This window comes from Calidris pugnax, unplaced genomic scaffold (assembly GCF_001431845.1).
Source record: "Calidris pugnax isolate Ruff unplaced genomic scaffold, ASM143184v1 scaffold51, whole genome shotgun sequence".
Taxonomy (NCBI): domain Eukaryota; kingdom Metazoa; phylum Chordata; class Aves; order Charadriiformes; family Scolopacidae; genus Calidris; species Calidris pugnax.
Genome location: NW_015090797.1, coordinates 3,854,328 through 3,879,672, shown reverse-complemented (window position 1 = coordinate 3,879,672; position 25,345 = coordinate 3,854,328). Strand labels below are relative to the sequence as shown.

At 34.6% G+C, this 25,345-nt stretch overlaps 1 protein-coding gene across 1 annotated transcript in view; it reads left to right on the top strand.

Moving 5' to 3' along the window:
- Positions 1-25,345, top strand: part of CCDC178 (coiled-coil domain containing 178) — a 161,368-nt gene that overhangs the window by 83,193 nt on the left and 52,830 nt on the right. Inside the window, exon 18 of the mRNA XM_014936908.1 lies at positions 15,942-16,091. Within this exon, the coding sequence (XP_014792394.1) occupies positions 15,942-16,091 (150 nt within the window). The remainder of the gene's footprint in view (positions 1-15,941; positions 16,092-25,345) is intronic.

Sequence of the window (25,345 nt, the reverse complement as noted above, 5' to 3'; positions counted from 1 at the left end):
GTTCAGTGATAATCTAGTTTGGACCTGAAACCCAAGAGAGAAACTTTGAGGAAATCAAAAATTTACATATTTACTGTGTAGAAATGTTATATGATTTTAATGTGAGTTCTAGTAGTCCATTTTAGAAACAGTCCCTGTCTAATGGTATCTGCTAACCTTCTTATTGTTGCTTTATAGATGGTTTTGATGTAGTGCTATATTTATGCATGTCTAAGGCCTTCGTTGGGATGTTAATAGTAAGAGTGAAGTTTGACAGATTGGATGTGCCATTAATCTTACACTGGAGCAGTGATCCTATATTGCTGATGGCTCAAATGCTTGTAAGCTGCATTAAAGATTGCTAGACTTTGTTTTCTTTTAAAAATCTTGCTCTTGCATATATGCAGTTTCAAATTCTAATACTTACATTTAAGACTGATTAAATATTTACTAGCTGACTCGTCCAGAGCACCAGGAAGGTTTCCTTCTAAAGATTTTTTACAAGCAATATTACACCAGTGGCAGGCAATTATTTCAATTAGAATGATCTTAACTATATAGCACTTTCTTCTCAAACGATTCCAAAACGCTTTACAAACTGTCACAATTTATACACAGCTTGCTTTATCCGCTGCTGAAGTGCAGCCACCCTGGGTGAAACATAGCAACCATTCAACACTGCACAGCAGCTTGGGACTGGAAATTAAGGATCTCTCTGTATTTGTAATTGCAGTGGGAAATTAGGTAGGCTGAATGTAATTACCTGAGCTGGAATTTGGCCAGGAGACTCAAGTTAACACACCTACTCTTATGAAGACTTCCCTGGGATTGCTAATGACCAATTTGGGTAGGACCTTCCATTTATATCTCATCCAAAAGAAAACTCCTACAGGAATACAATGCCCCAAACACCTTTCTTGTGCAGAGCTGTTGCACTGATAGGAAAGAATGAACAGAGTTGGCATGTGATCATATGACAGCGTGGCGTGTGCTTGTGATTAGCAGTTACATTTATATTTTTCTTTTTTTTGAAATCTGGTTGAGTAGGGTTACTTAAGTAACACAGTGAGGAGATATATAATGCAGGAATGATGGAACATTTGTATATCTATAAGGCCTTCTGTGAGAAAGACATGATATTTCTTACACTTTTGGCTGAGGGCTAGAAAAGATTAGGTTTACTTAATTGTCCTCATTGTATTTCTTTTTATTATCAGTATAGAATGAGAAGCTTTATATTAAAACTGGTTTATATAGTGTGTTTCAATTTATGTAATAGGCACCTATGGAGGCTAACCAATCTAGTTTAGTAACTGGCATAATTATGTGTGGCCAATCGAGATAAGGTATGAACTAAAAAAAAAATGTGAAAGACAATATTCTGCTTCTGTTGAATTAGCTATTTCAGTTTTCTGTACCATAAATATTTAGCTCCAAATCATGCAGAACACAGATTCACAGGTCTCAGTTTACTAATATGTGTGAATTCTCTTAAGAGGAAGAAATGATGCAATGTAAAATACGTCATGTTGGACCTGCTCACAGATGAGAGGAAATACCATGTTCGCTTGTGTCTCCTCTACAATTCAATGGATGTTAAATGCTTAGATCTAGCTTCTTCACTGTGATCCATGTCAACAGGTACTCTGTTTCAGTCTTGTTTTATGATTAAGGCACTGGGCGGGCACTTAAGGTATGCAAGTTGTTTTCTCAACTGTTCATGATGTGTAAAAATCAATTGGATTGTGGTTTGATTCCTGTTAGAGAAATGGAAAAATAATATGTACTTGTTGCAGAGAGAAGTGTTAACCCAAAATCTTCAGTTTATCGGTAATGCAGAAAAAATGTGGTAATAACTGGAAAAGCTTGTAGATAAATCCAGCTTTTCTCTTTCATTGCACAAAAGTCCACTGCCATTCTATTCCTTTATGTGTTCCATAACAGTGAGGAAGTCTTATGATCCCATGAAATTTATGCTAAAATAAGAACTGAACTTCATCTTTACAGTTTTATTGTTCTTTGTGTCTTATGATATATCAAGAGCAGTTCTAGGTTTTAAGAGGGTTATAAAGTCATGCTGGAATTGATCAGAATTATTTGCATATCTCTTTGAATGATTTGTTGCTAATGAGAGGACAGTTAAGCATTGTGCAAACAGATCAGGAATGGTGGTAGGTTTCCTAAAATCTTGCAGATATGCTGGTATTAAAAAGCTTCGTGACACCTCCTCTAAATTCAGAAGCTCAATATGCTGCATTCTTGGTACGTTCTACACCTGGCAATAGAGTTGTATGACTTGGGCAAAACCTGTAACATGTATTCATTGTTCAAGAAAGTCCTATGTTACTGTCTTGCAGAGGATTTTTGATACTAGTTGATCTTTCAAAGGCAGAAGGAGTTTGGGGAGGCAAGGATGCTATTTGCCTGTAGAAGTGTTTATGCATATATGGCTTTTAGGATTTCCTACTCACTCCTACTCCCACCCTTGAAAGGTAGCTGTTTTCCTCAAGTGTTACTGGAAAAGAACTGGGGACAAGAGGCATGCGGGGATTTTTATGTGATACCATGCTAAATAATGCTATGCATTAAGTGTCCTTGTAAGCTCCAGACATGTAATGTGCTCGCCAAGTGTGCAGATTTTCAAAGTAAATATAGTCTGTGAATTACAAATAGTTGCTGTCCTTTCTCTGAAGTACAAATAAAATGAACTGAAATGATCCCACTGAACTGCAGACCAAACCCAATGGGTGTATTTTCAATGGCTAAATTAAAATATGACATAAGAGCAGCAGAGTTTGAAAATAGAAAAGCTGAGTATATCATCTTCATTAGGTAATATAGAAAGCACTAGACAAAATTAGTGGGCTTCGAGTGGCATGTAAGGAATAAGCCATTAGAAAAGTCCTTAGTTGTACGAAAATAATGAACAAATAGGTCATAATTTTATTACTAATTTTTGACATGTCTTTTTTTGATATGATATGAATATAAATAATATTTTTCTTATATGTTTGCACAATAATAGCATATAGTAGAAATCATGTTCTCTAAAATAAGCACATTGTACCCCATGTGTCTAAAAGTGTCATCTGCAGACAACAGTCATAAAAAATTTAGTTTATTCCTCAGAATTTTTAGCACTTTGTTTGGACAGTCTGTACTGTGTTATTATGTAAAGTATGTCACCAAATACATTAAATTTCCAATATTAGTGTTAAAGATTGTAACAGTTGTTCTGAATATGAAAAAGTACAGTGATCAGTCAGAACAGAAGCCAAAGTTTTAATTTCATGGCCAAGATTTCTTTTTTTTTTCACAGTTTATTTTGCCTAACCTTCTCATCTGGTATGGCTACCAAATATTGACTCCTTAGCAGTACATTATATGAAATGTATCATAACCTGTTTCAACTCTGGTAATGATTATCATTCCATGAGCATCAGAGACGTTCAATGCCTGTATCCTCTGGCATCAGTTGAGTGGTGAAATATCAAAGCCTATTACCCTTCAGTTACTACAGATAAGGTACTGTGCTGAGACCTCCTCCCTGTGAGGGAAGGAGGCATATGAGATTTCAACCCTCCACCATTAAAAACTGACTTTGAAAGAACTGTACTGTAGTACTGAGTGGTCTAATATTTTGATGATCAGCCTTTTTTCAATAGAGAAGAACAGGAGCACCTGATGTCCAAGAGGAGCAGCCAGATGCATTAATATCTTGGCAAAAGTTACTGGTTTTGCAAAGAGTCCAAAGAAGCAGATCTTGCTCCAGGTCCTGATCCACTGTGAAACAGATCAACTATCCTGATTGAGAGACGAAGGAAAAGCTTTCTTTTGATAGCTGGAAGAACTGAGACTAACCTGACCATCTTAAGCTTGAACCCACATATGAAAACATTGAATGGCCATCCTTATTTTTATTATAGTACTACAGAACATGGCCATAAAATCTTTTCTCCCTGGCGAGTAGAAGAAATAGTTCTTCCAAATTCAGCAAAGTCTAGCTCCTGCTGAAGTAGTCATGCGTGACTGTTCCCTGATAAGGAGTGAGGAAGTAAACACTTCAGGCTCTTATGACTCATCTACCACAGATAAAGTTCTTTCCAGATAGGAAGTAGCTGCCCTACACTTTTTCTTGGTTCCTGACTTTCCCTTTCGTCACAGAGTCGATATTTCTATTTACTTTTCCATACGTCATACTTGTAAACTGAGAGTGTTTTCCACTTTGACATCTAGGGAATTCTTTGCTTTTGTATTAGGAAGACTAAATACTTAACATCATGGCAAAATGGTTCATAGTAATTGCTGATGTGGACGTGGCCTTCTCTGCATGAACAGAGAAACTGAATATGAAATATATCAAGGTGTCTTGTGAAACCACTCAAATACAGCCTTTTGCTGTCACTGGAATGTGCCCATCAGAGCTGATGCTGTATCAGTGGCTTTGCTAAAAAATGCCTCCATTCTTAATGTCTCCTGAACCTTTATCTATATTCTTATCAACCACTGCAGTAATACTGAGGAAGACTCAAAGCTAATGCAGCATGTGATAGAGTGATTCTATTTGCTTCAAGAACTCAGCAACTGCTCCTGTGATGATTGCGGATATGGGAACTTACTGCTTGGAGCATTCACATTATGAATACGTACATCACTCAAAGATAGAAAAAGGTACCACTTTCTGATCAGTGAAGTTCTTCAGTTTTGTAATCCACATATAAATTATTCTCATTCTTATACCCCTCTTTTCCTATCCTTGAACAGTCTCCTCTTTTTTTTTTATTGGGATTCTATAGCGAAGGAGGAAATGACGTTTTGTGTATCTCTCTTTGCTTTGCCCATTTATGTGCTGACCATTTTCTCATGATATTAAGAGACAAATCTTCTTTGGTCATAAGTGACAGCGCATCCATACACTGACAAGGGTAAAAGCTAGAAGTTATTTCTGAAAAAGCTTTACTTGCTGATAGTTGCCTTTTTATCCTGGTTTTGGTTCTGAGATTTGTTTGTAGGACATGCTGGTCTGTGCTTTTAGGTTGACCTTCATAAAACTCAATTTTGGCTTATCTAAAACAGGAGAATGTAGTTCCTTTCTCAGTGGTCATGCCTGTGACTTCAGTTGTGTTAACTACATTTGAAACTACAAGAACGAGCAAATTAGACTGGTTGCCATTTTTATGTAGAACAAGTACAACTACTGTACCATTACTATAGAAAATGACAGTTCTGAAATGAATGAGCAGTACTAAAACCAAAAACAACTGCAGGAAAGCAGGGACTTTGGTATGAAAAAAACTGCTTTCTTTAGAATTACTTTTATATCATTATTGCATCTAAATATATTGTGAAGTCCAGTGACAATTTATTTAAACAGGCTATTTATTAAATGAGTTCTTTCTATAGTATATTATATTTTAAATTGCACTATACATTATCAATAGAAACAATAACAAAATATATCTCTATTTAAATACTTTCAGAACTGCTGTTTGGTGAAATAACTATATGGATAAAAACATAGAAAGACTCTGTATCTTTATATATGTTATAGTTACTTGCTTAGAAGATTTATTAAATACCCATGTTTCCTGTTCTATGCAGAAAATGTCAGATTTCACACATCTGTTGAGCTTGTAGGATTCTGTGAAATTCTAATGAGGAAAAATAGCTACACTCAGTTTAAAATATTTGCCATAGTTGTCCTTGTTTGTTTATAAGAGTTACTGTAAAATTTTATTCTGATTTGAAAAGTTCCAGTGAATATACTTTTATCATTATGTGGGAAAGTATATTTCTTTTCTGAGCATTACCAGTTTTTTAAAATGAATGTTTAATAAAGAAACCTCACTATTAATTCTTTAACAATCCCATGGAAATAGTTTGAATAAAATGTTGCAATTCACATAAACTATTATTATATTTTCGTTTTACTCAGTTAATGCACTAGATTTTATGAGACCATTTATGATTTGAAGTTTGGCTTCTCTGAGGCTTCATTTAAATGGTGACATATGCTATACAGTGTACATCCAGCAGAAATTGTTACAATCTTCTGCATCCTGGTGTTTGTTCTCTGATGTTGGTATTTCTTAGCTCTTTTTTCTTCAGTAAATGCTGTTCTTACATGCAGTGGCCAATGACAAAAGTGTTCTGGAAGATTACTCCTCACGAAGCTTAACCATGTTCTACCTTAGGTTTAGTTTACCAACTGGGGAAGTCCTTAATACCTTTTGTTTAGCGTTGCACTGCACTGATACTTTTAAGGACATTGGTCCCCTTTTTATGTCTTTGGTTTGTTTCCAGAAGTTAACCCCTCCATACTAGTCTCAGAATTCTTACACTGAAGGCAGGCAGAGTCTCCAGCATACAGGGGCTCAAGTCAAAACCTGTTGAATTCTTCATTTTGGATTCCAAATCATCTCATGTCTAGTTTCTTGGCACTCAGCACATCTTTCTGTCTTCATATGGTTGATGTGATTTGTGTGTATGGCATCATTTCTGCATCATTGTATGTTCTGTTTAACATTTAACTTCCTTAATATTTAAGGATACAGGATACTACTGAGGGTTTTATTGAGAAAGGTGATAAAGTTGACACAAAACTGTCCAATAAAAACAACCAGATTTTCTTCAATTTTTCATTTTATGTTTAGTTTTGTTTGGTGAAGTTTTTCTAAACTGCTGTTTTCAAAATTTTATAATGATTTATTCTAATTAGAGTAGAGAGGAGTGGAGATGCATTCACTATTATTTTAAAAATCTGGAAAGAATAAGGTAAGGAGAAAAGATTTTTTTTCTGCTGCCTATTGAAAAGGAAGTGAGGCTTTCTTCCTTGGAAATGATTAAAAAATCTTTTTAGGAAGATCTTTTTATTCATTATAAATATTTCAGTAAGTGCCTTAAAAGGCAAGGATAAGTATAATCTTCTTAATTATCTCAAAATTACCTATAGAAATAATCAAAGTAAATAGATCAACAGTTCTTTAACATCAGTTACTGGATTTCAGAATTCCATGAGAAACAATTATTAGGATCAAACTGTATACCGTAGAGGAGGTCCTAGGGGAAATTCAGAAACAAAAATCTAGAGACATCTTTTACTATGGATGTTTAAATGGACATGACTGCAAAAAATGCAGTGGTCAAAAAAAAATTTCAGCCAAGAAGACCACTGGGTGTCAGTCATGTGCATTATCACTATGGCAAAGTTCATGGAAGGCAGATGGCTTGTCAGTGGACCTAAGTACATATGTGAGATTAGTCAAAATACGTTTCTACAAAGTTTCATTTAGAACATTACTTTAGAACAAAATATCAGTGTTGATTACCATCAAGGGATTAGTTGGTGATACTGATTTTTCAAGGAATTATAAAACCTGGATACAAAGTCTGAAAGCTGATCCTTATAACTGTGTAGAAATTAAAAGGGATGAATTTGCAAAGTTAGAATTGAATGCTAGTATTTTTATGGTTGGCTACAGTGTTTATCAAAATAAAATACACTATTCTGTAAAATCCAGTGTATTTTCCAGGTTTCACTTAACGAAGCAATACAAGATTTTTAAATTTCTAATGGATTTAATAAAAAGTCAGCACAATTGTCCCATGAATCTCTTTGCACCTTTCTGTCACTTCAGAAGTGCTGTATGTGTCGGTAATAGATATTGTGTTGAATATTACTGTTTACTTTTTTGATACCTTTCTCACTTTAATTTTTACAGCTGTTCAACTGGAAGCATTTGGATTTCCTTCTGAATAAGGAGGTTTATTATTTATTTGCTTCATCTACTCTGCATAGTGCCATTAATGCAAAAATATTAGTCTTTGTAATGACAAAAAGAAAGTGTGTATCTAATGACCTTGCTGTGAGTAATTAGCCTTTTCCCCTAGTGATGCAGAATTGTCCATCCCTAAACATATAAGAAAATGGAGAGCCTTTATAAATCTTTGACTGGTCATAATGAAATAAATAAGTGGACATTCCCATACAGTTTCATCTTTTTCAGAATAGCATTGCAAGTGAAGTTCTCTCTCATAAAAAGCTCTAAAAATATTGACAGGTATATATAATCAAACTGTGATGATATAGAAGAAAAATTAATGATGCAACAATAGGCAAATAAGTTTGTGTTTAACAGTCTAAAACTATGTTTTGCAGAAACCAATAATGAAATCATAAACTTTTTTTTTTTCTTTTCAGACAAAGCATATAAACTTTAGGTATGGAGAAGGATGTAGGATTGGAGAAGTTCTCAATTCTATGTAATTTCACAATCATTTATACTTATAGCAATTTCAGCCTGAGTTTTGATACTGACTTGTAATCCATCATATTTATAGATTGACTTATTCCAAAAAAGTACCTTTTACTTTTCCTGAAATAAAAACTCCCTCTGTGGAAAAGTCTGCAACAATTAACCTAAATTCAGTGTTAAAGTTTTACAGTATATCACACAGTTTAAAGGAACATTTTTATGTTTTTTGTTTCCACATTATTGTCAATCAACACAAATGTTGGTTTTAAAGCAAATGTATTTTTCAAAAAAATTATAAGCATCTGTTGTGATATAGAGGCATTTTGCAACCAACTGCATAGCTCTAAAGAATTTTTGTTTTATATTTTCTGATCTTTGAATGATTGATGCTTCTTCCATTAGCATTCAGAACCAATGGATCTGATGAGATCCTCTTCAATCAATCCCTGATTTACTGGCACTGTATATCATAACAATTGTTTCCAATTAACTCATAATAAAATCTCTTAAAGTTACAGTTTTCCACAGTTAGCATCAAATCCAAGATGTGTTCGCTTTTCCTTTTTGTTTTATAGTCTGTTGTCACTCATGTTTTCTGCAACAGCAGTGTTATTTATTCAATTTCTTTTTGCCTTTGAACTTTCACTTGTGTTCTGCTTGCTTTAATACTTTTCTATTTTTCAGTTCTATGGAGTCACTAATTTGCTCTTCTGTCTTAGGAAGCCATATTCCTGACACCACTGGTGGAATCAGTGACCCCTACTACCTGAAGGCGTCATGCTTTTACTTCCAGTTCAGTGCTTTGAAACCAATCTGTTTCCATGATATCAAGAAAGAAAAGGACTGTGACTTAAGTGACATATCCAAGTTGCTGTCAGCAAATCAGTACTGAGCCCTAACACAATCATGGCACCAGATGTCTTGAAGATCTGTCTTCATCAATTCATTTTCTTTATCTCCTTACACACTGCCAATTCTTTAGTGTACTTCCCAGCATGAATTTACATTTTTTTTCAGGAGCTATTGAAGAGAATTGCCAAGACCTTAAGATTGATCTCATATTGGTTCAAGACTTAGGAACTTTCTAGTCTCCTGCATGTCCCTTGAATTTGCCTATACATAATGTATAAAAGCTTGGCATGTATAACCAGTGCCAAATTCTGGTTTTGCAATATGAACACATAAAATATCCAGTTGCTTTTTAAAGATCTTGAATATTGCTTTTCTCCTTCTGAACACTTGTGATGATGACTGATCACAAAATTGAAGTAGACGCAAAGTTTTAGCTCTAGACAAAGCTCCGCTGTTGTTGATTCTTTCAATTAAAAAAATGTATTTGTCACTTATCCACAACAAAATTAGTTAATTGTCAAGCAGCACTATTAAAGTACATTTCTGTTCAGCAAGGCAGGGACAAACACTTCAAACTTTTGGTAGAGATAAGAGAGATACTCAAGTCTTTATGTTCTGAAAAACAACTAGTTCCTCTAGTTCCTAGTTCCAAACTTCTTTGAAATGTAGCTATTGACAGATCTGATACTGGACCATATGCAAAAATCTCTGTAGTTTCATTGAAACCATTAGAAGAAGAATTCCAGAACAGCCACTTCTTAACTTTCAAAGAGGTTGGACTCCAAAAAGCAAAAATTTCTTCCCTGTAATCAGGATTTCTTGACTGCAGATAAAGAAAGGACTAAAAATGCGTAATCAGTTGCTTTTAGGCCTTTAGACTGGCAAATCCTTTGTTTTCTCCAAGATTTATGTGTTTACTTCACTTCCAGGACTCTAGAGAAGGTTGAAGTGGGATAAACTTAAATATTTCCAGTACTTCAAATTTTTGCATTCTTTTATTTTCATATCATCTGAACCAATATAATCATGGGTAAAAGGTACACCAACATAAAAGAAATCTTAGAGAATTCAAATCTTATTCTACAACCATGGTCTCTTTTTAATGTCGATACAATTTAGTTCATGTGTCAGAAATAACTTTGGGGAGGTCAAGAATATTCCTACATAGAAAAGACTGCATATGAAAAAACAAAACTATTTTTCAGCTCTGGAAGAATTGTGATCCAAAAAGTATTACACGCTATTTATTTTTGGATATTTGTAATATTAAAGCAGACAGGTCTGTGCTTAAATTTTCTGATATTCTTTTAGTAACTTTATTAGTTAAGTAGCATTTTTTATTATTACTATTTTAGCAGCATTTACATTCGTATATCTTTCCATCCACAGAAATTTTCTTCAAAATATTTGATGCATATCTGGTTTTATTCCCCATGTTATTTCTCCACTTGGGTCCTTACAAGAATTAAACTTGTTTTTTTCAAAACTGTTGGAACTGCCATTTGGAGTGTTGTGTTATCAGTGAAAGGCTACTTGTAGTTATTGTTACTTTAGTTTGGAGATAGGAAAATTGCAATCTGTCAGAAAACATTTCCTACTAAAAGAGTAATTAATTGGTTCCAAATGGTCTCTAGCAAACTATTCAAAAATATGATCTCTCGCTTCCCTCTGTCAGTCTGTGTATATACATTCTAAAACTTCTACCAAACATAATAAAGCAAAAATTCATGCCATGGATGCAAAAAGATACTGTCTTTCAGATGAAGACTTAGTTTCAGTAACTCAGGGCTTTGTATTTTTTTTCTTTGGCTGCAGATACAGGGAAAGACCAGTTTCAGCTCAGGCACTATAAAAATCTGTATTAGATCAGTATATAATATCAGCAATGTAAATCCTGTGACTTATGCTAGAGCTTGTTCAAGCAGGGCTCAGCTGTTTCTGCTGCCTACCTTAAAAGGGTTGCAGTTCTAGAGATTTACTGAGTAGCTCTGTGATCCTTGGTGCATAAATTACCAACCGTCAAATGCTGGTGGCAGCATCAACAGAAGATCCCAAGTAAGGAGAGCGAATCAGCGATTATATCAGCTCAAATTGTGCTGTAGATTCTGTGACTTGCAGAGACCAAACTATTTGCTAATAAGCATTAATTGCATCAATTGATCCTCAGACGGGGGAAGAAACCCCAATACCTGGTGCTTGCTTTGCAGTAACTGTCTTTTCCGTAGCCATGGGACTTGTCAACTGTATTGCAATGACTTTGTGGCACTTGGTATCACTGTGCTCTTCGTGCTCTGGGAAGGGACACATAGGATGTGTAACAGATGCTACTGGGAAAACGTTGCTAAACCACTCTGGGGAAGGTCTGTGGAGGGGGAGGTACAGAGTCACATGAACACAGTAATTTTAAGATAAGTCATTTCTTATTTTGCTGTTCATATTATAAGCAGGATACGTTATGCATACAAAAGAAACAGTCATTCCTGCCTCGGGGAAACTAATTTCATTCTTCACAACATCAAGTTTAAGTAGTATAACCAATTAATATAGATCCTTCAATAGTTTATTGTGCTGATGCACCTGATTGTCAAAATCAATTGTTCTTGTCTTTCAAGTAAAACATTGCTGTCAGAGTGACTATTTGAAATGACGATTGACCCTGTAAACCACAGGAATTTATATCATGTTTATAGGTATATCATTACGTGGACAAAATCATTGATCCTAAAATTTGTCTCTACAATGCTTTACAAACTTTTGTCACACAGATATGGAACCATAAAATAGTTCTTGGATCACTTGCAACACAAAGTGATTGGTATTAGTGTACATAAAAGAATGGAAGAATAACATGGAACACGTCTTCTCTGTGCTGCAGACAGCAAGTATCCCTTGCTTGTCTGTAACAGTCACAGCTAGGTTAGTGTGATCTCTCTTTGCAGCCTTAAAGGTTTAGTTAAAAGTTTAGTTATTGCAAAAAAATTCTGTATGGCCTGAGGTGCTGGACTGATAATTCATCGTCGTGTTTCATGGTGTTGCATCTGCTTTCCTATTGCCTAGTTCAGCAGCCGTTGTGCTAACAATTTGTTGACAGTTTTGAGGAGGGCTTTTGGTGGCTTTATTTTTTTCTTGCTTCCACGTATTTTATTGTCTCATTATGAATTTGGATTGTAGCAGACAGGACAGATCTGGGGTCCTCAGCACAGGAAAAACATGGACCTGTTGGAATGAGTCCAGTGGAGGGCCACGAAGATGATAAGAGGGCTGGAGCACCTCTTCTATGAGGAAAGGCTGAGACAGTTGGGGCTGTTCAGCCTGGGGAAGAGAAGGCTCCAGGGAGACCTTATGGTGGCCTTCCAATACGTAATGGGGTCCTACAGAAAAGATGGGGAGGAACTCTTTATCAGGGAGTGTAGTGACAGGATCGGGGTAATTGTTTAAAACTGAAAGAGGGGAGATTTAGATTAGATATTAGGAAGAAATTCTTTACTGTGAGGGTGGTGAGACCCTGCAACAGGTTCAAGACCAGGCTGGATGGGGCTTTGAGCAACCTGGTCTAGTGGGAGGTGTCCCTGCCCATGGCAGGAGGGTTGGAACTAGATGATCTTTAAGGTCCCTTCCAACCCAAACCATTCTCTGATTCTATGATTCTAAATGTGTTCAGCAAATACACACAAAAATGTTCAATCGTTCTGTTGTTCCAGGAAAACTGAGACACTTCCTGGACTGCTGCATTGAATAAGAGAACGTAAAGAGGAAAAAGTATAAGTGCTGTATCCGGTAGAAATTTCCTCTCGCGAAAAGAACAAGGACATAAATTGTAGTGCTTTTTATCAGTTCATAAGTCTACAAATTCAGAAGTTTGAGTGCCAGAGATAAAAAAAAAAAGTCAGGGTTGTCTACTAAAATGTCTTGCGATCAGTTTTGAGATTCATATTCCCATTCTCTTCTCTGGAACAGAAGAAAGAGGTGCAGTGTATATTCTGGCATGCCAAATTTGGTCACAGTGTGACCATTCCTCTATTTCATGTGGATAAAATGCTCCTAAAGACTTTTTTTCCTTCCCTGCATTCTGGGAAATCCTCTGCAGAAATGTCAGTGAGTGACAGTTGGATATTTAAAGGATGTATGTTCTTTGCTTTCTGAACCTCAGCTCATCTTTCAATGGAGTGAATTAGAGAAAGAACCATTTCACTTTATCTGTCTCAGCTGACATAAGCTATACAGCAAAGCAATTTTGGGGACTGGGGAACTAGTATAGCCACTGAATATTACAAAATCTGGAGAAAGCTGTTTTCTTTTCTTTGGTACGTTGTTTTTCTTTGTCAAAATGTCTGGACCATTTTAAATTATACAAAATAGTAGGACTTCACTCTTTTTGTACTCAGGTGTCCATATTGGTGAAAATTACTACATTGATGTTCATATTCTACAAGCTAATTTTTTTCTCCTTTTCCTATATTCTTTACATAGGTGAAAATACTGTGATGGTGAAAATACTATTTATTTGCAAGTATTGAATGCTAATATATTAACATCAAGCATTATATGTTTGTTAAGGAAGGTATTAGCCTGAAAAACAGGTTTTACCTCTACCTGAAGATAAATAAGGTAGATAAGGTAAATTGATAATCACATCTTCACTAAATTCTACATCTTTCTTTTTATTACTTAGAGATTTCTGAGACACATAGCATTTTGCTATTGAATGATGTAAAGAGTGACAGTTTCCTTTAGGAAGAATTTTTTTTATCTAGTTGCATAACCACAGCAAGTTTATAGCCACGTGTTTCAGAAATTACATATAAATAGAGATACAAAAGTGGATATATCTTAATTAAGACATTGCATAGCAAAAGGAGTAAAATCATTGTTAATATGCTGTCTTGGGAACTCCCAAAATTCAAGTAGCTCCAAGGGATGGCTGGGAACCTGTTCAGGCATGCTGCTATTTCCCTTGGAGAGTTTTGTCTTTGAAAGGTGAGAATCTAAATTACCCACTTGGGAACAGATTCAGAAAGCATATGGATTTTTCAGCATTATCACTGTGACCCCAGGTGAACTTATACTTTTTTAGTCTACTAATTCACAGGATTTTTTTAGAGACACAGGCGATACTAAAGTAAAGTTTGAATTTTACCAAAGTTCCCTAGCTCTCTTGGCTTCTGGGCAAACTTGCAGCTGTAGTATATGGGTAAAATGTTTGCTGTTTCAGAAATGTTCCCAGCATGTATTTGTGATGTCCTTCCAAACAAAGCTAGAACTAGCAGCAACAGGGTCTTGTTCTGTTGCGATTCACATGTAAATGTTGTCTTGAACCTTCAACCAGTGACCTAGAAAAATTAATCTAAATTCCTTTATGCTCAAAATATGTTTTTCCTACCTTGGACATGCATCTTTTGACTTAAAAAGTAGTCTGTTGAAGGGGAGAAGAGGAGCAGGGAAGTAAACAGAATAACATATGGTATTCCTCTCTCAAAAATAAAATCAAAATTATGTATGATTCCTTTCTTCGGATTTTGCTGAGGTGACTACTAGGACAGGTGGTTGCTCCCCACCTGCTGTGGGAACATTTCCCTCACGGTTTGGGACTATCAGGTCAGAGGGCTGCTCTCAGTCCTGATGGATCAACAGGCTTCATCCAGGGAGCAGCCGATGGTGACACTCTCTCCAACTGCTCTAGCTGTTCTGTAGCTCTCCTTTTCTGCAAGGGTACCCACTGCACATGGACATACAAATAGCCCTTCAACTAGATTCTTAAGCAGACTCTTCTACCTTTGATAGCTTTTAGACTATAACTTTTGAATTAGAAGACTTTAAAATATTGCCTTAGATTAGAGCAGCCACTCATCACATGGACATTGGGCCTTAATTAGTTGGCCCAATGCTTCTACACACTCTCATAATTGTAAACTCTCCTCCACTCCGCTTTATAATGTGCATGCATTTTTAACAGAAATACCTCCCAAATACAACAGGCAACAACATATGTAAATTTAATAAGTTCCAAACTTGCTTGTTGTAGTGTTTTTTGTCCATCTCTCCTATCTGCTGGGCAGCAGTGTCATCACTTGCCATGATGTTCTAAAAATGTATTTTGAAGATGTACATTAAAAATATATTGTAAGGAATATTTTGAAAAGTGGAAATCAGCCATCCTGTTTTACAGTTATGAAATTGAAAGAAATTCTGAATGTCAAAAGTCTCTGAAATTTCAATATTCAACTAACTCTACGGGTAAAAATCTACCTGGGATTCCTTTCCTCCAAGTGCCTTTTAATGGAAAAGTAACGAAGATTAAAATAGAATTCCTTGCCAAAAATCAACTTAAAATCAGTAAAGTAAATCAGATAGTATCTTTGTAACCTAGATAAAATACCTTAGAAAAGTATGTGACTGTTGCATTATTATCAAAAGAAGTTCAGTCAAAATCAGAGTTAAAGGAATGGAAATTTTTCTTATTATAGAAGCATAAAATTTAAACAACTTTACCTGATAGAAAACTACAAGAGTCAAAAATTGTACTAGTCTTTCAAATCAAGGTAATATAATTGGAAATATTAAATTTTTAAGAAATTACATTAATATTGCATATTCCATATGGAAAATGAAAGTCTTAAAAAATAAACTGTGGGTGAAGAATTTCCTGTATTCTCTGGCAGTTAAGACAAGAAAATTTCTATGCAGAAATGTCTTATGTAGCAACACAGAGGATGTGTTCTTTTTAGCAATTTCTACTGTAACTATTTGTGACATCATTCTCTGTATAAATCATTTATTAATAACATTTACTTCCCTATATTTTATTTTTTAGAAAGGTATTTTGCTGTAAGTGTAATTAATTACTTTTCTCTTTAGGCTGCTCTGGAGCAAATCATTAAAGAAAACCTGTGGTTAGCTCAAGAATATCAAATTTCTCAGAACAACTACTTAAACAGTAGAAAAGACCTCGCAGGACTCTATGAAAATAGAATCAGGGTGGAGGCTGCTGTTAGAGATCATCAGCAGGTAAAATGCTAATGTCACTCATTCAATTCATTTATCTCATCTCCAAAATTAATTTGATTAATGCAGCCACTTAATAATAATAATAGATTACTTGTTATTAATACTTAGCACCTGAATTCTTATTTTCTTCTTATTTGTTTCGCACTTTTTGTATTTTCATTTTTTTGCTTGCTTGCTCTGTTTTTTATTATTTTTACAGAGCAATTCATGTAAGATGTTCAAAATTAATTATACATTAATTTCGTTTTTGCACCTGAAATGTATTTATTTTTTTATCTAAATCTAAATATAAATATATTATGTGGTAATTAAAATGTGTCAACCTCAACATTCTCCATAAAACAGTTTTTCTGGAAACCGAGTTTTACAACTACAGTCAGACTGTATAAGCCTTTAATTTGGAAATCATTGAAATGAAAAAGGTAAAACCTAGTTAGAAGAACTTCCATCACAGAAGTATAGTGGCCAGGTGTAATGTTTTATTCACTAATTAGTTACATTTAAAAGGACAGGATTTTTTTTTTTTTTAAATCTAACAGTGAAACCTGTAGAACCTGAGTCAAGTGATGTTGTAAAACTTTGTTGTAGAAGTGCAGTGCCAGTTCGCAGAAAAGACATTTTCTGTGTGTTTCCTTTGTATTTATAGGTAGCTCTCAAAGTACAAGCCTATCAAAGTATAATAGACTAAAAATACTGTTCAGATAATTTAGCCAGGTTATTGCTTGCTTGCCTTTCATGTCTATGTTTCTGAAAATTAGTACACATTTAAGTTTTCACGTACACAGACCTTAAGTTGACATCAACAATTTCAGGTAAGAATCTTTATTAACTTAAGTCATTTATGCAGAAACCAGGTCCTAATATATTGATATTTTAGTCTGTTCTCTAAAAGTACAGTGTAAAGTCTTCAAATAAGTAAATTAGACATGAAATTCAGATTATTTGCTAGTACTTTACTCTTATCAATCCATTTTATGTCTTATACCCCTATCTTCATTCACTGCTCATTTCCTCATATGCTACCTCAGTTAATCTCTAACTTTAAAATCCAGTGTATTCCATTTGTTCCTGGTGAATATAAAGTTCCTTCCAAAATATTCATGTTAACTCCATAGCCCTTCTGTGTTTCAAGAACAAAACTGGTTTTAAGTCATATATTCTTAGGGATAACCATACTTGGAGAATAAATTGGAGATTTAAAACATAAAAAGCAGAAGAAATTATTGCCTATCTTTCTTCACCAAGTGAGTGTCAATTATGTTCTGCTGATATCATAGCAGAGGCAATGCTATGAGTGTTGAAATGTTTTCTTAAAAGGACTGGATTCTAGAAGGAATTTAAAGTATTGTTTTCTGATTGCAGAATTAAGGGTATACTCTCTTCAAGCCTCTTTACAGAAAAATATACCTATGTTACATTATCATTTGGACCTTTTATTTCTTTGGATGTAAGAATATCTGTCTTCTCAGAATTTAATAGTTCTTGCTAATAGCTGTGAAACAGGTTTCCCACTCAACCTCTTCTGGACATAGTATGGAAGATATTACCATGCATCTCAATGATGTAGTCTGGAGCAAACAAAATTGCAAATGAGTTGGCATACTTTATTGCTTTTTACCTTCTCAATTTGAATACAATAAAATAAACATAGTAAACTATAGCAAAATCGCAATGCAATACCAACAGGATCTAGTTTCATCAGCAGTGCTACACAATCATTTGTTTGGCTTTTAAAAGTCTTGTTTATGAAGAAAATGGTTATGAGTATGTTGCTGTTCTATAGGAGCTTATAATCAGCATTACAATGCATACACCTAGCTCGTGTTAGAAATTAGTGATGGCAATATTTTGAATCTCTGGCAGTCCTCTGTGCCATTCAGCAGTGGTATGTGTATGAAGAAGAGGCATTCTAGTCACAATATTAATTGGAGGATTACAGAAACAACTAATCTAGTTTGTGTTTTGATAACTCTTCACTTTGTTAAACTAGTAACTAGTCCAACTATTAAAATAAAGTATTTCTACGATTATAAAATAAAGTATTTAGAGATTATTACAAAAGGCAAAAATGTGTTGATTACATACAGCTCCGATAAAAAGAAGCTTTACTTTCTTCTTAGGTTTTTGCTAATAAGCAACTTACAACTGCAACAGAAAATCAATTCTGGAGGAGTGTCAAAGTAATGATTTTTTTCTAGGTGCTGTGATATATATATATATATATATGCATTATGGTGACATGAACATTCAAGAAGACGAAACTGTGTTCATCCTTCCCTAAATCCTGAGAACTTTCTTCCCTATACATAATTACTCAAAGGTTTACAAATACTAATGTAAAAGGCAAATTGCTTTTTTTTTTTTTCATAATTTTAACTGGATATAGTAACTGCTCTAACTAATCCAGTAGGTTTGCTTTGGGCTTCTAAGTAGCTGATTTGTTCACCCCCAGAAAAGACTTCATCTTGATGACAGGTGAAATAATGCTTTGGTAAAATGAAGTGTTTTGTCAGGACTTTGTAAGCTTCTTTGCACCAAGGAAGGTGCTGTTATTGAGTGGAGGGGATATACATTGCTGAATAGAGGGTCTATGCCCATAAAAAGCATCGTCTTCTTCTGCATTGAGAACGCAAAGGCATGCTGTTGGAGAAGATGAATGTTTCCTTCCTATTGCTATACATATCGGGTGGATGAGAAGGGGATTTCCTCTCCCACTGACATTTTTTGGATGTTGGTAACTTCCTCTGGCTATTTAAGAAGAGCCTAGCATGACTGTTGTAACAGGCAGTAGCCTGACAGATTAACACACATGCATGTTTCAGGTTTATTGTCAATGAAAAAAGCTCCTTGCTTTCATAAATTCCTGTGAGTAATGACGAGTTGCTCTATAAAAATGGTAGTATGATGCTTTTGCGTGTGTATAATTCTACTTCTGCTTCTGTCTTCTTAACTTTGTCCCATTATTATGTTATTAATTCTTCGATTCTAAGTAGTTCCATGAGATTTTGTGGTTTTGTTAAGCTTCTGAAATCAAAAAGCCAGGTAAGGATCTCAGCTTTAACTAAGAAGGGTTGAAGTTTCTAAAGTTCTTTTTTTCTGTAAGGTGTTTTAAAAAATGGATTCCAGTGTGTGTGTGTGAGTGTTGGGTGGGGGTAAGAACAAGAGGAAGAAGCTTCATAGAAGAAAGGAGGGAAATCTTACCTCACTCTGAGGTAAGACTGAATGCCAAAGGAAGTATCAGAGAATGTACAAGGAAGGCAAAAACCCTATAAATAGAAAAATGACAGAAGTGAATGGTCAGAAGAGAGAAACATTCTTGGCTGTCAGTAGTGTCCTACTGAAGAGAGGACCTTAGATTAAGTGATGTCAATAGAGAATAAACTTTCTGTGAAGTAGAAAGGCATACATAATGTGACATAATGGATTATGTTTCATTGTTTTCATAGTTTTTTTTTTTTTAAAAAGGGAAAGCTACAGTAAGTTTTTATTAATTTTATAGTGTGTATGTTAATTAAAAGTCTGTTTGTCAAATTGTAACCTCAGATACTTTCCTTGCTTCTGGTATAAATTGGAAGACCGTGGCTCTTGAACACAAGCATTTCAGAAATTTGTTATGACATGTATAAGGACAACATCATGCATGTGAGAAATCTTTTCTGGCTTCATTCATATTTACAGTGCTGATACTCAGTTTTTCAATACTACTTTGCAAGAATATTTGGAGCCATCGTTTATTGTGTTATGAAAAACAAGCAAGTTACACTTAAAGGGGGATAATCACTCTAGTGTGTCTGAAAACTAAACTCCTAAATGCAGATATTTAAAAAATTCTGAGCTGCTATTATGTTGCTTTGACTTAGTACATTTTTTTTTATCACATTCAAGCATTTGAAAGTTTTTAAAGCATACTCTTATTGTTTGCCAAAGACACTGGAATCCACTAATGTTCATTTGTAATCCTATCTATAGACAGTATTTTGTAGATATTTCAGATAACTGTAGGGGTGCAATGGCTATATGACTTTAAGAGGATGTTTTGCTTACCTAATTAATTTTATTATTGTATTTTTTGATAGCTGCTGGTCAGACCACAAGTACGTAATATTTACTGTCATTAACAAAAAATAAAATATTTAATATTTTTTCTGTCTGCAAAGACAGAATTTTTTTTTTACATTAATCTTGCGTAATACAGCTCTACTGTGCAAATAGGTAACAGCAGTTTCTTCTGGAAATCTCAATGGACAAGCATATTAGCACGAGGAATATGATTATGCTTGAAAACCAAATCTAATTATTTACCATATATTTCTTTTTGTACTGAACATTCTTAGCATATTTATTCCATGAGTAAAATTTGATACTTCCAATGTATTACCCTAACATGTCAGTGATTATACTGTAGACATCAGCATTTGTTCTCATACTGAAATGAGAGTGGATTCCTGAATATAAAGGTATGAGATGTCATTATATGTTAAGAACCTCTATAATTGAATCTGTCATTAACACTGCAAGTGGCACTGTCTCACAAAACTTTGGTAATTATTCTTGCTCACATAACTTCTATTTAAAAATAGTCTCTGTGCAAATTATAATTGCTTTAAAATGTAAGTAATATTTTCATTCTCATATTCATGATCTGTTATCTTCAGGTGGCCACATTATAGTTAGAGCTTGGAGGGAGGAAGCCTATTGATTTCTGTTTCTTTTTTTTTACTTTCTGGATAACTGACATATTATTGCAGTAAAACATATGTAGGGTCAATTCATGCTGAATAGTTATTAGAAACCATGATAACAAAAGTCATTACACTGCAGTTCAGTTTTGACAGTAAAATTTCTGCAACATTATCACAAATCCTCATGCATTAGTGCAATGATCCTTACTATAGTTTCATATTAGAATCAAAAGACTGCTGTAGCATGCTTGATACAAAAAGTCATGCAAGTCAAGTGAAGTTCTTTTATGCTTTTATAGAGAACATATTTTCACGTCTTTCACAAGCACGTATCTAACTCTGAGCCCTCTTGGATGTTTCTGCCTTTAGTATATTGTTCATCTGGGATAAAAATGTTGCAAAAATAATGTCCCTGTTGTTTTGAAAGACCACATAGAAGATAAAGTAAATCTGATAATGGACACGCGTCAGTTTAGCTAATTAATGTGTTCTTATTTTGTTGTTCCCGTTAATTCATCTAACAGAAAAAAAAATACTGTTCTCATATAAACAAAAAATTAATTTCTCTCTTTAAATTGTGTTTTTGTTTATTCAGTCCATTTAAATGAGATCTTGGATTACATCATGTCTTCACAAGACTAATAGTGAAAGCATGGATAAAATTATGATAAAAAATGGCACATCCATTCCCATTTCCTTACACATCTTAAGTGAAAAATAATACTGTCAAGGGTTCAGTGTGAAAGAAATGAAAATTATCATAGAAGAAATGTCAGTGTTTTCATCTGTTTTTAAATGTTTAACCTGCTTTCAGAGCTGTTTTGGTTACAAGCAGACATGGGTAACGAGCTGATGTTTGTTTTTTGCCAGTATAACAAGACTACATAGTAGGTAGAAAGCAAAAATGTATCATATCCAGTATTTTTAACTGAGGTTCTTTGTGCATATAGGCTTTCGACACTATGGTAAGTTGACAGAATAACGAGTTTCATATGAAAACACAAGTAAAAAAATGTATCTTCAGTAAGCTTTTTATTATGCAAATTTACTAAAATTTCTTTGAGCTAATTATATTTAAACAATGTAAACATCAAGTTAATGTTATAATTAAATTTGAATCAATAACTCAATAAGTTCAAATTACTCGATCAGGAAATTAATACAACAGGCAGCCAAATAAAATTATTAGTTTGATAGCAAAAGGAAGTTATTGAGATAATTTACAGAGAAGTTAGTCTCCTTTCCTTATGCATCGGCCATGTCAGTAGCTGGTCAGGTTACCCATTTGTTGCTGTCCTGTTTTGAGGACAGAAACAGACATGGAACGCAGTGATGTCTGTAGGACTTCAGTGCTTCAGATCCTACAGTCTCCCAAAGAAGGTGTCCCATTACAGCAAGTTAATTCTCTTTGTTTTTTTTCCTAAAAAAAATATATAGATTTGATATTTCATTTCACAGAATCACAGAGATGGAGACTCCATTTAGGCATTTATTTTTTAAACTGAGTGCTCTCTGATGCCTGATGAGGAAAGATGAGGAAAAAATGCTTCTTTTTTTCCTTCATATTCATAGATATTTTCAGAATACTTTCCACCTTTTCTGCCTCAGTGCCACCTGTGGTATCAAGACAAATAAGATGAACTGGAATATTCCAGGTAGTTGTAATGACCCAGGTTTCTTACAGAAGACAGTCTTTAAAGAGGGGGTCATGGATGGTGATGCCATTATCATAGACTTTGATTTCACAAAGCCAGCAAGTTTGTAGATCAAATATTCCTCCAGTGCTACACCGACAGGAGTTGAGGCCAAGGATGTTGTGATGTCAGCTTTTGAGTTGAAAGGTAGCAGGAGATAAACAAAAATTATCTTTTGTAAAACATCAAATTATTTAATCAGTAGAGGGTTTTTTTCATGTGTTGAAGTGCTGTGTATCAGTTCAATTAGAGGCAAAAGATCAAAGAAACTTGAGTGAGCTCAATTCTTCCACTAGAAGCTTTTTACCTTAAAGCACAACCTTCTTGTTCATTATTTCCTAATGGATTCTACCTTTAATTAAAAAGAATATAATTGTTTTCTTTTTTCCCCACATCCATATCCTTCTTCCAAACACTATTCAGCACAGGTGGAGCAGAATAGGAAAAGACAGACTGGGGTAGCACCTCTAATTTACCAACCAAAGTAGAAAGAGAGGGACATTGTTAGCAGTTCGACTAGACAATTCCTTCTAACCTACATAAAATTTAATACTCCTGTATGTGTGCATTGCAGGAAAGACCTGGTCTGAGGCTGATGAGTTCCTCAGTCAGCAGCTGGGTGTGATCTTCTGTCTCATTTCATGTATCCATGAAAATATTTTTGAACTAGGAGACTTAGCATATTTTGCAACACACTTGCCTTAGGAAGTACACCTTACTCTGATCTGAGTATTCTGAGATTTTTGTACTGGGAAATCTATGCATGTGTGCTGACTTGACTCTAATATAGCACTGGTCTGTTATGTACCACTTTACAGAGATGTTAAAATTATTACTGAGTTACAAATGTATTTAATCAAAAAAAGGCAGAATCAACACACAGAATAAAATTCAACTCCCCCCCCTTTTTTTTCTTTAAAGGTTTTACTGTCTTTCTTTTATTTACATGTAAAGCAGTCAGGTTGAATGGTTGCAAAGTCGTAAACAATTTCCTGAGGAAAAGTTAAAAAGTTCAAAAGATATCCATATCTTATTTTATCTATTTTACGTGTTCATTTTTAACCGCATAGATTAATAGTTTAAGATTTACATTCTTATTAGCTACATAAATTCATGTTCATTCACGTTTACTTCAAACTTACATTAAGAGCACCATTAAGGTCACAGTGTTATAGCTTAATCTTGCAAATAGTTTGTGAAAATATTTGATGTCAAAATAGTTTGACTTAGCATTCAATAACTGACCAAAAATCTTGCAGCAAACAACCAACAAAATCCTCTAAATTAATAAAAATAATACTTTTGCTTTCCTTTTTAGCTCATAAACAAAGTTATTAGAATCTTTCAGGATTATAAAGCACACCTGCACTGTAACTCATCCCAAATGCCTTAGTAGGGGTACTTATGATAAAGTCTTATTAGGCCTACATTTTCCATGCTTGTACGCTTGAAAAACTAAAAATTTCTTAATAGTTTAACATAGAAGATTAATGCACCTTGTTATGCAAACCATTATTCGAGAAACTGGTAGAAACTTTGTATTGTACCTTCTTTAAATTTTCTGCTTAGAAAGGATTAAAACAGCATAAATCAGCAAGAATGGTCTCCGCTAGAATTATCTGGGATGGGTTTGACAACACAATTCTCAACCAACTGTGTTGAATGTCCTTGTGTATTTATGCATACCCCGAACCAGTCATGTGAAGATATGGCTCCAGGAGCTCTACCAGAGCCAGGGCTTAAAGAGCTGTAGCCCATGGAGCTGAGGCAACTAGCCTGCAGTTTTTAAATTAAATCTCTCTGCAGTTTGGGTAACTCTCAAGGACACTTTTCCCAGTGAGGCAGGTTGTGGCAGACATAGTATTTGAGGAGTTTGAGCACAGCAATCTGAATTTTTTTTTTTTGCATTTTCTTTCAATTTGAAATGGGAAAAAAAATTCCAACAATGTGCTGGCAAGCTCCAATACTCCTACACACTCTATAATCTAAAGTAATTGTCTAATTCATTTACTAGAGGATTCATAGAAGGAGAAATTTATATGGAGAATGTAATTCATGTAAGCAGCCATCTCAAGGAAACTATTAGCTGTCAGCAGCCTTTTTTTGTTCAAGTTTGTCTACATAGATAGTATCACATCGTGGAGAAAAGCTGGTAGAATTGCCATGTATTGAGAATAAGAAATATTATGAAAAGTGACAGCACTGTGGCTACCAGACATGTTAATGACTAATTTTAAGATTAACTTAAAAAATGAGAGATGGCTTAAATAGAAATTTGGAGTGAGAAAGCAGAAACACTTTATCCTTTGAAACACAGTGTGGAAAGAAACTGATGCACGGTGTGCATCACATGAGCTTTCCAAATCAGTCATTTTCACAAATACACAGAAAATAACCTAATTCAGATTTGGCTGAAGGCCTCATTAGCATCTTACCCCTGTTAGATGTTTAACTGACCACCATTGCAAGCATCCATGGAATTGAGAAGGGAACATACTAAGAGCACATATGCCATTCTTCTGTCCCAAAAGTCTCTAGATTATTAAGGTAGTGATTCAAACAAATCACTCTCCATGGGAAGAATGGCAGAATCAGGGGTGTTTCCCTTGACACTAACAAGGAGACCAGGCAATAGCTCTTGGAAAGCATTACATTAGCAAGCTGGGGGGCACACAGTTAGTACATATAGATTTGTCTGGAAGGAACAAATAAACAAAAGTATTTTTTAATCATATGTGCCTCCTCGGCTTTCTGATGAAAATCTCTGACCTTAGAAAACAAGTTAAAAAGCTATAAAAATAAGTTCATTGTGTTGTGGTCTCCCAGTCAGCCATTTACTGACAGTGCTTTTATTTCCATGTATAAGATTAGCCACTAA